The 15,086-nt window shown below is 31.8% G+C and overlaps 1 protein-coding gene across 3 annotated transcripts in view; it reads left to right on the top strand.

Annotated features, from left to right (window-relative positions):
* The window catches only part of LOC145300914 (ubiquitin carboxyl-terminal hydrolase 24-like), a 237,514-nt gene that overhangs the window by 185,878 nt on the left and 36,550 nt on the right, over window positions 1-15,086 (top strand). For 2 of the 3 annotated variants that reach the window (XM_080144530.1, XM_080144528.1), the window contains 6 exons: window positions 2,300-2,438; window positions 2,533-2,652; window positions 4,944-5,212; window positions 8,745-8,884; window positions 11,500-11,638; window positions 14,010-14,211. In XM_080144530.1, the coding sequence (XP_080000656.1) occupies window positions 2,300-2,438; window positions 2,533-2,652; window positions 4,944-5,212; window positions 8,745-8,884; window positions 11,500-11,638; window positions 14,010-14,211 (1,009 nt within the window). The remainder of the gene's footprint in view (window positions 1-2,299; window positions 2,439-2,532; window positions 2,653-4,943; window positions 5,213-8,744; window positions 8,885-11,499; window positions 11,639-14,009; window positions 14,212-15,086) is intronic. The other variant, XM_080144529.1, reaches the window with a different exon arrangement.

The raw sequence follows: 15,086 nt of genomic DNA, 5'->3' as shown, positions 1-15,086 counted from the left end.
ACAGGAAACATCTATGCCAACTTGATGCTGTAACTGACAGAGGCTGCAGTTAATGACACTAAATTATGTACAGATTCATCACACACATGCAACTGGATTCATACCAATAATCACTCATCATCTTGCATATGCAGTGATTGTTTCTTTGTCAGCAAAATATCTCCAACAAAATGTTTTTTCTTATGTAAATAAAGTTTCGGTTATGTTAAATTTATTTTATTTTCAATTCCTCACTCTGTTTAATGTAAATCTTACCAAGTCTTGCCAGAGTTATACAGAGGAAAGGTTCCTTCTGATTAATACTTATGTAATTCTAGTTTAATTTTAAAACTCTATCTTAAAAAAAATAATCTATACTTGAAAAATATATTTTAAGAATTTGCGTTAAAAATAATATTTACTTTTTTTTTTTTTTTGTAATAAAAATATTTTTTAATTTTAAATTTTTTAAAAATATTTTTCATATAAACTTTAAAAAAAAAAATTTGATGTAAAGTCTAAAAAAATATATTTTTATTACAAGATATTTTTTTAAAATATTTAAAAGTAAAGAATATATTTTAGGTAAACTTTAAATATTTTACAACTAATTCTTACGTACGAGGGTTGTTCCAAAAGTAAAACCTCTTATTTTTTTTAACTAAAAAGGTTGGCCTACAAATATGAGAGTGGTACCAGTGAAACGAACGACCTTCTGTGCTTCAGAATTTATATTCTGGTTCTTGTGTCGAATTTAAACTAGACATAACTAACCAGCTGCTCGGCTTTGCTTCGAACATGCGCTCGAGTTTGACGATAATCTGACTTAAGATGCCGATCAATGCACAGCAAAGGAGCAGACAATCCTTGAAAAATATTGGATGAAAAAAAAAATCATTAACTTTAGTAAACAACACACCCTCAAACAGCCATTCCCAACAACTTTATACAAGATGAATGTCTCCACCTTGGATCAACAGTCAGTTGTAAATGCCAGGAGCTTCTAGAGAGTTATCTTTTCGAGTTTATGTGGAGACAGAAATTTGGTAATGATCCTTTTGTCTTCATATTAAACCATATATCGGAAAGCTATTTGGTTGGCAAAGTTTCTTCCACATTTGCTGTCTCTTCTCACATCACTTTAACATCGTCTGATGCGATCAAAGAAAAGTTTACCTAATCCTAAGGAAATATCCCAGCTATTTTAATTTAATTTAAAAAGTCAGTTGCCCAGCCCCACAGGAAAAAATGTTCAGTAAAAGAAAAAAAAAAGGAAAAGTTTACTTTACATTAGTTACAAATTTAAAGAAAAAAATGAAAAAAAAAAAAAATACATGAAAAATACATAAAGTGATTTTTTAAAACCTTTTGTTAAAAAATATATGAAAATAAAAAAAATTGGTTATCTTATTAATTTTGTTCAATTTAGGTTGACAAAAAAAATGGTTGAAAAAAGAAATACAACTTGCTTATTTTTTTTCACTTAAAAAAACTTGTTACAAAAATAAAACAGAAATTATTACAATAGATCATCGTTTCTTCATTTTCTTTATTTATTTATGGTGATTTTTATTATATTTAAATGTTTTCTTCAGTATTTTCCTTAAGTAGCATTGTTTAGCTTTGATAATTGGCGACACTCAGCAAAAACCGGTGGTTGACGTCATGATCCAAGTGAAGCCGAGCAGCCAGTTAGTTACGTCTGGTTCAAATTCTGTACAAGTACCTATATTTCTACATAGTCACCACCATTCTCAATGCACTTTTGCCAGAGAGTCAATAATGCATCTCTGACACATGTCTGACAGAGGTTGCTTTCTTAGTCTCACACCGTCAATATCTGCAACACAGAGATGAAACTTTCAGGTCATGAATGCAAAAGTTCAGTCATCATAGCAAAGCAATTTGCAATCCCCCTTATCCATTCAGGCAGAATAAGTAATAGGAGGCATTACTTTTGGAACGTCCTTCATAAAACCATTCTGAAAAAAAATTTTCAAATTAAAGACTTGGAAATTTTTTATTATAACATTTTATAAAAAATAAAACCATTTCAAAGTAATGGCTAGTTTTTTATGTAGAGTTTTAAAAAAATAAACTGGAATTGTGTAAGTATTAATTAGAAGGGACTTTTCCTTGATATACACCAGCAAGACATCTAAGCAGAAAGCAGAAAAATAGTTTTATTTAAGTAGAACTTGTTTTTCATGTTGTTTCTATTTGTGTTTGTATATTCATTGGATATACATTCATACTAAGTAAAACCTCATTTTTTTTTTTTTTTTTTTTTTTTTAATTTTTTTTTTTTCTTTGTAACTAGTTATGAAAGAGAGGAGCCATTTTTTGCTCTAAATTTGACGGTGAAAAATGCGACCTTACAAGATTCATTGGATCAGTTTGTTAAAGGTGAACTCCTCGAAGGGGACAATGCTTATTTCTGTGAAAAATGTCGAGAAAAAGTAAGTTTCATTTTCATCTTTTCTCATTCCTTCTCTAATTTTTATCGTTTTAAAAAATATTTGTCTCATGATTTTATTTATTTTTTAATTGTAGAGAAACACAATCAAACGAATGTGTATCAAAACGCTTCCTCCTCTGCTTTGCATCCAGTTGAAACGATTTGGTTATGACTGGGAAGCACAGAAGGCATTAAAATTTGATGACTATTTTAAGGTAAGCTGCACCTCACTCAATCTACATGTGCGACACCACGTGATGCTGCGCTCTATAAGAAATGCTAATCTCAACATTGTTTCCAGGTCTTCTCTTTCATCTTCGCTGCGTCGTCAACTCTTACATTGCCAGCTGCCAAGGGGTCACGTACAGGTTCATAAGTATAAAAAAGTAAAATAACTCAAAAGAAAATATAGAAAACAAATCCTGTAGAGTTCTGTTGGGATCTGGGTGCATGTGTGACACCATCGCAGGAAGCAACCCTCTAAGTGCTAGGGTCCACATCTACAGGGTGGAATGATAAAATTGTTGCCCTAGAAAAGACATGATTCCATTTCTGTTTGATGAAAACCAGTTTATTTTTTTGTTTTTGTTTTAGACTCTCTACTAGTTGTCACCAAGAGCAATCAGAGCCTTCTATCATGTTTGAAAGTGAGATTTGAAATGTTCAACAAGTGAGATTGGAGATGTGTTGCTGTACAACTCATGCTCTCTACTGATCTAAGTTATGACAACAGGACCATTGCCAGCATCCTCAAAATGCATTGCTGGATTACCACAAATAACAAGGACGTGTCCAGGGTGATGAAAACAAAGTTTCCGGCCACAGATATGGTCTTTGGTGTGGTTTCAAGTGAAGGCCACATCATTTCACCTCACATCTTCAAAGTCAGCTTGAAAGTCAACACCAAAGTGTACCTGGATGTGCTGAAGAGTGTGGTGATCCACTGGTGCAATCAGGTGGCTGCTAGCAGATGCTGGGTGTAACAGCAGAACTCCATGCCGGCCCACAAGTCCAAAAAGACAAAAGCTTGGCTTCAGAAGGAGTGCTACAACTTTGTACCCTTCTCTCCCCCCTTCTTCCCCCAACCTGAACCTGCTGGACTACTTTGTTTGGTCATACATCGAGAACATAATCAACATTAGTTTCCACAATATCAAACCTAGCCTAATTGCTGTCATCGGCCGATTATTTGCTGAGCTTTCATCGGCGCTTGAGGAAAAAGCATGCTCCTAGTTCTGAATCTGTATCAAGGTGGTAATTGAGGCTGAAAGCGGATACATTGAATAGATGTCAGCTCTATTAGATAATCAAGTTAGCTGAATTAATTTTTTCAATAAAAGTTTTAAAATAAAGCTGTAGTGTTGTTTTCTTTAGGGTGACACTTTTATCGTTCCACCCTGTACATAGTTTGTTGAGGCCGCTTTGTTGTCAGTTGACATCAGCTCATTGTCAATCTGCTCCAAACCACAACCTGCCTTCGATGTCCAACTCACAACTGTCCTCAACTGTCACAAACCTCACTGTCCACAAACTGTCCTTAACTTGCAAAACTCATTGCATAAATTAACTCTAAATGTACTGACCTCTATTGTCCGGATCTTCTGCTTCTATTCTATGCTACACCCTGATTAACAATTCTGTTTTAGTTCCCTTTGTGTACCTTGGTGAACACCTGCCTGTATCTTTGTTCTGTTGATAAACTTATTTCCTCTTTTTTCATTATATTTATTTCTTTCTTTTATTTTTTTTTACTTCTTAACCTTTGGAGTGAGGGGTGGGGGGTACATCAATTGTATCGCACATGTGCACCTTTTTTTTTCTTTCTCAAAAAAAAACAAAAAAACGGAGTTATTTTCCAGTATAGCCAACAAAACGAAAAAGTGGTCATAAAACAAGTATATAACGAATATTACCAAAAACAAGATAAGTTACTCTTCTACCTACCTGGATAATTTTTTGTGTTTTAAATTATTTTAAAGTATTTATTTATTTTGAAACACGAATAATGATTAGTCATAAGTTAAAACAAGGAAAAAATGGCTGACATTAGATGATCATTGGGAGAGTCTCGATAATTTCTCAAAAATCTAGCATTAAACAAATACTGGTAGAAACTCGCCCAATAAACATCATTACTCATGCAAAAATATAATGTTCTACAAATATTTTGTTTAATTTTCGATTTTTGAGCGATTATCGAGACCCCCCCCCCCCAGATAGCTATTTAATGTCAGCCATTTTTTTTTTCTTGTTCTAATTTAAAACTAGACTTTATTTGTGTTTCAAAGTAAATAACTTCTTACTAAGTTAAAATACAAAAATAAAATTTATACAGGTAGGTAAAAGAATAACTTAGCTTTTGTTATTTGATTTGCTGTAAAAAAAAAAAAAAAAAAAAGGAAACGTACGACAAAATCTCGTAGAATATTTTCTTGATTTTGGAAAACTCTTCAAAACATTTTGCTCAATGCAGTAATTTTTTTTGTTTTTTATCTCGTCTTTCCAGTTTCCATGGGTGCTTGATATGGAACCTTACACGGAAGCTGGCATGGCGAGACAGGAGTCTGAATCTGTAAATGCGTGTCCTGATGATGAAACCGTGGTGGAGAAGCAGCAACGAGAGGCAACCAACTGTGTTGGTCAAATGCAATCCAAAGAGACGATAACTGTGCCAACCAGCTGTACAAATAAGATCAACTATGAATTGGTTGGCATCGTTGTCCATAGCGGACAGGCCAATGCCGGACATTATTATTCTTATATTAAAGATAGGAGGTAAGAGCTAACATTTCTCCTTTTTATTTTTATATCAAAGCTGTTGCTGCTTTTTGATCCCGTCAACCTTTCCTCTAAACATGATTGAAAAAATTTCGTCTAATCAGAATTTTCTCTTCTTTTTTGTCTAATGTTTTAGATGGCCAATTATTTTATTTACTTTTTTGTTTAAAAACTACAGATTTCACCCACCACATCTCATAAAATTTAGATTTGTAAGAATTCTTCTAGAAATTTCTTTTGATTATTAGAAATTAAACAATAAGCTCTGCAATAAAAACAAAAAATATCGTTTTAGAATTTTCTAGATAAGAAATAATAATTTGTATTATTTTTGTTATTCTTTATTTATTGTTACTTTTTCACAATGTTTTGTCTGATGTACTCGCTGACCTTCATGTGTATCTTTTTCAAAATCTAATATATAAAAGGCTATATGTCTGTCTGTCTCCATATTTTAAAACCCTATATCCTCCAAAACTAAGTCACAGAGCAGCGCTAGGGGCCTCAAATGATTAGATTTTTTATAGACAATTCTTTATGGGTTTTAAAATTCAAAATTTAAAAAATTGTTATACATTTTTTACATTGATCCTAGTTTATTTTTTATTTTTAATCAGTTCATGTATGTGTCACATTGAGACAATGGTAATGTCACCAGCTTTGAATGCTACAGTTTTGCTTCGAGCTGATGGCACCCAAATACTTTTTTTTTTACTTTTGAAATCACGACTCTATAATAATATATATAAAATCTGGACAAATTAAAATATCATATTTAAGCATATTTTACACCCAGGCAAAATCCTTCAATTTTAAAAGACTGCCTATTAGAACTTATTGTTATCAATGCTTTTTGTGATTAAATGATTTAATTTGTGACAAACCTGATCTTTCGGCAACCTGTAAGATCTTGTGTAGACAGAAGGAGTGAAGAGAAAAGAAAAAAAAATAGCCGCTTTTTATATGCTTGCTCAATATGCAAATGAGACTCAGTTGTAGGTTCTGATTTACAATTATACCATTTGACTTGTCTACATCACGCTATACGATGCATTTCATATAAATCTTATTATTCTGTAAAATCTGGACACATCTTTTATAAATAGAGTTTATTCGTTTATTAGTCACAATATTTTTAAATGTAATAAATACGTATCAGAGATTTTAACGATTTTTAGTAATAGAAAAGATTGCATTAATCTTAAATAAGAAATCCCTAATAAAGCAGATACCATGACCAGAAATCAAAACCTAAACCTTGAAATCTTCAATCTCAGGTTCTATGTGGGACTACGTAGCTGAGAGAGTCAGGCAACTAAGCTATTTAGACTTTCTTTTAGATAGAGATTAAAACATAACTTTGACAAAATAATTATACCTTTTGCATGATGTCATAGATTTGATTTATGCTATGTTTCAAAGCATATGTGATAATCTCTATATATAATAAAATAACGTTTTTCCCCACTAACTATCTACATTATAGGAAACCAAAGAGGTTATTCATATACAAATCTTTCATACTCACCATTCAAAGTTAATACTACAGAATATTTTCAAGTAAGATTATGCACATTTTATTGCTGGTTTCAAAAGATTATAATTTGCTCTCCTTACCTCACTCTCAGTTACATAATCCCACATAGGTAATAGCAGATCTTTCCCCCTTTTTTAATTTAGTCTTCCTACAAAATATGAAATCACAGGGTTTCATTTTCAAAGTCAAATTTAGCCACATGCCACCAGGAAATTATTTTATTTCATAGATGCATTAGTTTTGTACGTATTATGTTGGCATAAAACTAGAAAATAACTAACGCTTACTTTCGCAGAATCGCTGAATAGCCAGTAATCACCAGTTGGACAAACATGTTGACATTAGAACCAGTCATTCTTCAGATTAGCAGTTCATATTCCTGAATACGGCAAAAACTTTTCTCAATGTTGCTTTCGATACAGATCATATTGTTACTTTTCTAAATATTCTTTAATTTTTTCCACTACAAAATAAGCATTCACATTAATCATTGTTTATACAACAGAAAACGAGATTTCGAATTATTCATGCAAAACATTATTACTAATACTTTGGTTGTTATAAGTTTTATTATTACTATTAATACTTCTATTATTTATTATTATCAGTATTCTTATTATTAACGACGGAATGTGGGCACTAATGTTCTTACATGTTCTGTACTTTTACCTAAAAATCTAAACAATATTGTATCTTCGTTTTCATTTTTGCTGAAAACAAAATTTAAACATTTTTGAAAGCTGCTTAGTCGATAACGAATACTGATTTTTATGACTCCTTGATACCTTGATTTTTTATAAACATATCATAGCATTATTCTTATTGTTATATAATTTTTATAGACACAAATAATACCGTATAAATTTCAGACATTACTTAAATACTGTTATTATTATTATTATTGATGATACTACATCTATTATTTATTGTTTTTATTAGTATTCGGCAAATAAGAATCATAGGCCACTCAGACCTGTGTCAGTTGAAAACTGCTTAATGATGTACTAATGTGTGCTTACCAAAATGGACTTCCTATTTTAGTTTAACATCACTGGCAGCCATGTTTTAAGTGTTTTCTTTATTTACATAAATATTTTTAAATAAGCAAGAAATGTTCACATGTAGGTAATGTATAGTTTTTAATAATAAAATAGATTTGAAAAAAATAAAATAAAAGGTTAAAAAGTAGAATTTTTTTATTATTTCATGCAAAATATAACCATGTATTACTTAATTGCGTACAAAAGTTTAATGTATTTTCTTTTATGCCAATTTTATTCAGTATTTTAAACCAAAACAGTAAGTTTGGTTTGGTAATCTGACTATTCTTATATCAAACGGAAGATTTCACCTAACACCAACATATTTTGAGTTGCTTCTGTTTCGCTTGTTCTTTCACCTAAGAATTTACGAAATAGCATATCTTCATTTTTACTTTTTAGTAAAAGGAAAACAAACAAACAAAAAAAACCCAGTTCTAAATGTGCTTCTGTGGATTACGGACAAGAATTTTTATGACTATTTGGTACTTTCACCTAACAATTTAATAAAAAGATGTTGTAGCATTATTATATTGTGTAAAGTTACATTTAATTAGAACATCATATCTAAAAAAAAATAGCGCGGTACATATTGCTCACTAAAGTAGTAACAGCCTAAAATCACTAGTGCCTGCCAGTGACCGCCCCTGCCATGAAGTGACAGTAACCATCTAAAAAGAGCAATGACCACTATGGATAATGATGCATGCCACTGAATGACAGTGTCTGACACTGATCATGGTCACCAATGGTTCTGGCTTTGTGTCATATTTTCACCAAGCAATGCCGGTACATAGGTCCTGCTAGTAAAACGTAAGTGAAAGGGTAAATCTTATCAATAGCATTAATCATGTGACAATTAAAGATAAGCTCATATTTTAATGTTTAAAATGAATTTTAAAAACATTTTTTTGTTTCTTACCATTTCTACCGTTTTGGTATATTCGTGCAGGGGGACAGTTTCTTCAAATCCACGGAAAGGTTGTTGGTTTAAGTTTAATGACATCACAGTTGAAGAATTTCACATGACGGATATCAGCGTGGAAGCGGAATGTTTTGGTGGTTTTTATAAAGCCAAAGTTTATGATCAAAGTAAGACTTTTTCTTTTCCCTTTCCTTTTTTCTTTTTTTTTATTTGACAGAAATTGTTTTTAGTTTTTCTGTTTTGTTTTAATCTTTGATTTTTTTTTTGTTCTTGTCCAGAATTCTCTGATATAAAAAAAAAATAAAGAAAAATCTGTATAATATCCATACACGTGATAAAATGAAAATATCATATTCCAAAAATCGTGTAATTTGATAAAGTAGTTTTATTTTTAAATAAAAAATATCAAATTCTATGAGTAACAGAAGAGCGGCTTTTAGTCTGCCATTTTGAAGACCATCTAAAAAGCAAAAAAAAAATAAAAGGAGATAACTCAATAATTTAAACTTGCAATATTTATGTTGTAATGCCTACAAATTCCCATTAATTGCTTAAAAATGATTTTCTTTATAAAAATAAAATTTCCTGATCAATAATTTTTGGAATGTGATATTTTCATTATTGTCACGGCTATGTACATCATACAGATTTTTATTTAATTTTTGTTTTTAATATAGATCGAATTCTAGACAAGAACCTTTTTTTCTTGTTTAAAGAAAATCAAATATTGAGTAGTGGAGGATACTTGATTAGGATGTTGTTACAGATAAAATCAGCCATGTTGAGTTCAAGTCCAACTAGATCTTTTTTTTATTCATTTATTTCTTTTTTGCTTCTGAGTCACCTCTGCAGCCTACAACATTGTCATCTTCAACTCTAATGTCAACAAATACTTGTTATATCCTGCCTTCATAAGTTATCAATTTTGATTCCGTCATTATTTTCAATCCTCTCATAATATTCTTCATCATTCAACTGACACTCTATTCATCTCATTAACCCTTATCCTTAAGTAATATTCAGTTTTGATAAGTTTTCTCTTTTTTTTATAAAAGTAGTCACCATTTATCAAGGCCCAGAGGCCACTTGAGGATAGGATAAGGGTTAATGAGTGTACAGTGGTCAAGGGGAATATATTGTAGTCATCGTTAGTAATGGAAATTTGGTAAATTGGATTACTTAAGTGGATGACTTATCGAGAACTTGTTCACATTGGACTTGAAGATAACCATATTGTAGTCAGTTGGAAAGCAGGGAAACGAAACGGTTCCACAGGCGTGCAAGTTCTAAGAAAGAAGCTTTGTTCATAAAATCTATGTTTAGGTTTAAGCACAGATAAAGAGTGGGGGAAATTATTGATAGTAGTTTCAACTAGACAAATATTTTCGTGAAAGTCAAACAAGGGAGGACTATAGATTGGAGCTCAGACGAGCACTTACCATGAAAATAACGCTAAAGCAGAGACCAGCTCACGTCTCTTCTGTGAGAAAAAATTTGCATGGAAGAGAAAAGGGCATCCCCCGCTAGGCTGCAAAGTCTATTTTGAACTCTGTCAAGGTAGGATAATGTGCTTTTACTTGGCTCTTATACAGGTATAGAATTGCAGCAGCAGTGAGATATCTACTAGAGCGGTAGAACAATCTCACCATTTTTCCAACAACTTTAGCAACGGATTTGGTGTACGTGTTCCATCTCAGATCAGAAGTAAAGAGCAGACCCAGAAGTTTGTCCAGATATGGAGCCTCCCCAAGACAAGAGCCATTCAATTCAATTGATCCCAGACGGTGATCAAAGCATTGATGATGTAAAGATAGAAGCTTGCTTTTAGATGCATTAAAATTAACCAGCCACCTCTTTCCCCATTTCACCACATGTTCAAGATTAGAGGAGAGAGAATTAGAGAGAACGTGGTCATTTATAGCCTTTAAAGTGTTGCCATAGATGGTAGTGTCATCAGCATAAATGTCTACGAATGATCTTAGGATGTGATTTGGGAGATTGATGTAGATCAGGAAAAGAGTTAGACCCAGGATGTGTCCCTGAAGGACTCCAGCATTAATACTGTGAGCTTCTGATTTTTGCCCATCAACTACTATTCTTATGAACCTATTAGAGAGAAATGATTTAATAATTGAAAAGACATTTCCAACTATACTATAGCTGGATATTTTGTGTAGTAGACCTTTGTGCCATACCCTATCAAAGGCCTCCGATATGTCAAGAGCAATTGCCCTAGAAAGGAAGCCTCCATTGAGAGATTCGCTAATCCTATGAGATATAACTGTTAGCACACCTGCCGTAGATTTAGCAAAATGGAAACCATATTGCATGCCGCTGAGGAGGTTATTTTTGCTGAGGTGGTTGACTACTTTTCTATTTAATATAGATTTCAGCAACTTACTTATGACATACAAGAGACTGATTGGTCTGTATTGAGAGGGAGATGACCAATCACCTGAATTTTTAAATACGGGATATACTGATGAGGTTTTCCAGGATGTTAGGAAGCAATTCTCCTTAAGACAATGCTTAAATAGCTTTGTAAGTAGGAGAGCTAGTTCTGGTTGAAGTGGTGACTCATTAGTATACAAACTCATTAAAATGCACATTAAAATGCATAAGATACACATTAAAATGCTTAAGATCACAGAAACATTAAATCTATCTTTCTATAAATAGAAACAAGTTTGATGTGTTTTAAAACGTTTTGTGAGTGAACATTGCATTGTTTAAAGTCCATCCAGCTGCCAAATTTGAATGTGGAAATTTGTTTCTGCTTCAGGCATGACGTATCCTGAAGAACGTATCCGTTATTGGAATGGTTACATGTTGTATTATGAGCGGATCGATGAACCAAAGACGCCCATTTCTGCTAAAAAGCCCAAAGTTTCTCTTTCCAAGCGAACACATTTGGAATCAAGGTAAATTGAAATCTGAATCAATTGAATATTTTGATTTGAAAATTTAGAAAAGCAAATAATCTTATATAATTTTTATTACATGATTAAAGTCATTTTTATTTTCTGAAACTTTCATTGTATTCAACTTATAATCTTTGTCAAATAATAAATTGTTGTAAATTCTAAATTTAAAAGTTTAAATTGATATATTAAATTTACTATTTTTATATTACACTCGTGAGCAAAAAAAAAAAAATGGGCCAAACAAATTTTATAAATTTTATTGCACTAAAAGCTATATTGAACAAAGAATAATTGAACTTAAAGGAGACTAATAAAACAGAACAAGACATTTACTTTCATAAATGCTTAGGATGGAATCACATTCCCTTTTGATTTCTTCATAAGATCAATCCTTTTAGACATGCTCTCACCAAAAGTGGAACACTGAAGAGGAAATGCTATTCCATTCCTACAGTTTGTCATTGTTCTCAAAAGTTCTTCCAGCAAATGCATGAGATATTATGGACCAAATATTATCGATTGGGTTTAAATTGAGGCTTTGACCTGAACAAAATATCACATTAATTGAATTATCAGAAAAACATTTTTTGTGACTTTAGTAGTGTGTTCAGGGGCATTATCATGTTGAAAAATAATGTTCTGAGATATTCCCAGCTTCTGGATACTTGATAACAGTCCTGTTTCTAATATTCGAATGTATTCCTTTGCATTGATTGACTTCTCACATCTAATAAGTTCCCCAACTCATGCTGCAGTAAAAGTTTCTCATACCATTATCCCTCCATTCCCGTGTTTAACTGTCGTTTTTATGCAATTTGGCGAAAATCATTCTCCAGTTCTTCGATTGCACCGTTCAGGAGCATCGGGAGCATCACTAACAAGACAAAATCTTGATTGCCTCCTCAATTTGAAGTTATTTTTTAAATTGACATGAACACTAGAATATTTCAATTAAAAGTCAAATATGACCAGGTAAAATTATAGAAGAATAAAAAGCCACTCAAATGAGGTATAGGTTGTTTAATCAGTTACATTAAATTTAGCTTAAATTTGCAGTTTTTGAAAAAATTACAAGTGCGGACTTTCTTTTTGCTGCCTGTGTATATTGTATGGTGTTTGTGGGAAAGAACCCCAATGATATGCTCAATTATAAATAAAAATCGATATAAGAACATAATATTTATTTTAAAATGTTACAGAAGTCTAGAAAAACATTGGTACTGTTTGTTTCAAACCTGATATAAGGGAACCAATTTATGGTTGAAAAATATTGAATTCTTTTCAGCCTCTGTTTATATGTCTCATCGAAAATGGCTACTGTACATTTCGTTTTTCAGATCACAATTATTATTTTATTTTTTATGTATCTATTGTTCGTCTCCACTAATAAATTAAGATTTGTTTCTCAGCAGTCCTGTAAATATGGAACTTCCGTGAATGTGCACCCCAGAAGATTTGAAGTTCCACATTTGCAGGACTGCTTGAAACAAATCTGAATAATTTATTTGCTGAGATAAACAATAGATAGGTGCATAAAAACAAAATAAATAAATGCGATGCATAAAATAAAACAATGTAGAGTTGCCATTCCTGGTAAGGACAGATATAAAGAGACACTAAAGAGAATTCAATATTTTTTTCAACCGTAAGTTGATTGGGTGGAGGAGATGTAAATAGACTGACATTTTACCCCCTTGAGGCACACGCATCATTTCCTAGGAATAAATGAAAACTTCTGTATACTCCTGATCTGAGCTCCAAACCTCTTAATAACATGTTTTTAATTTGTTATAATTTCCATGTTATAAATAAAATTATGTTGTCTGGCACAATGTACCCATTTGATGAAATTAAATATACTTACCTAAATACTCTTAGTAATATAGTTTCAGAATATATATATATGTGGTTATGAGAGGTTTATCTCTATTTTCAAGTTATAAAGAAGAGTGTAACTTGCAACTGAATTTTACCGAATACTTTATCCACTATATCATGGGTTGAAGTTTCAATCTTCAGTGCAGATGATATTCAAAATACAATTGCGAATTATTTAGGACTTCTATCCAGTCATGGCTGATGGAACAAGAGCAAGCTACCCCCATAAATTAAATAAAAGTTTCCGTTCAAAATTCTGTGCAGATTCCTGAGTTTGACAGAGATTTTCAAATTAGACAGATCAATTCCCAAAGAAGGTCAGAAGTTACGTCAACCAAAATGTAAAAATAACACTCAGGATGAGAACAGTAGTCTGAAGAATCCAAATAATATGAATAATCAATCTGCATCTCAAAAATCCAGAAACGTGTTTTTTTTTTCTTTTTTAACTGAATGTTATTCTCTCTCTCTCTCTCTCTCTTGTTTCCAGTAGACGTAGTCTCAACTCTGACAGTCTTGTTGAACTGACGGAATTGGTACACAAGGGCGAGAAACGTGGAATGTTTACGGTGAAAATGCCAGCCAGTATTGAACAAGTGATCCGAGCTGAAAATATCATCTTTGTCAAAAACAGAGACGTTTACAATGCGGAATATTTTCGCTTTATAAAAAATCTGGCAGCTTGCAATACGGTAATTCTCCCCCCGGTTCTTCTTTTTTTTTTTTTTTTTTATAAAAGCATTTACACAGGATATCATTATCTTTATTGTCTCCATCAGTACATGCTGTTGCCTCTGCATCCAGTAATCATTAAATATGAGTGAAATGAGTGCATTGATAATGAGATAAATGTAGCTCCAAAATGGGCTGATTCTTATCTTCAGCAGATTATTTGAATAGTGGCTCATCAGATAAACAGCTGGAATTTTGTTGTATAGATAACGTGTAGCAGTAGTATATGTCCTACTTATGTTATACCTTTTCTTCTTTCTCTTTCTTTTGGTTCTTGTTCAAAATTACCCCTATATTAAAAAAAATTTTTAAATAAAAATCTGTATGATGTATGTACTTGTGATGGAAAGAAAATAACATATTCCAAAAATTAGGTAAATTGATCAAGTTGTTTTATTTTTTAAGAAAATCAAATTTTATGAGTATCTGAAAAGTGACTGTTTCGCCTGCCATTTTGAAAAATTGCCAAAAACAAAGGGAGATATTTTAACAATAATTCATATTTACTAGATTTGTATTGTAATGCTTATGAATTTAATCACTTAAAAATAAAACTACTTTATTCATTTACATAGTTTTTGAAATATGATATTTTCGTTTCATCACAGATACATACATCTTTATTTTTCTTTTTTAATATGGGGGGATTCTGGACAACAACTTTTCTTGTTACAGTCTTCTTTTTTATTTTTTAATAGCAGTGGTTGTAAAATTTATAAGAAAAAACAGCAAATGATAACATGGAGTTCAACACTGCTTTAATTTTTGTATTTTCTTTTTACAGTGTGCATACATAATACCTTGTGAGTTTCCTCCCAAAACTCATCCCCCATAG

This window comes from Euprymna scolopes, chromosome 2 (assembly GCF_053919585.1).
Source record: "Euprymna scolopes isolate OS-2025 chromosome 2, ASM5391958v1, whole genome shotgun sequence".
Classification (NCBI taxonomy): domain Eukaryota; kingdom Metazoa; phylum Mollusca; class Cephalopoda; order Sepiida; family Sepiolidae; genus Euprymna; species Euprymna scolopes.
Note: the sequence above shows the minus strand (reverse complement) of the source record. Positions and strands in the feature narration are given on the sequence as shown.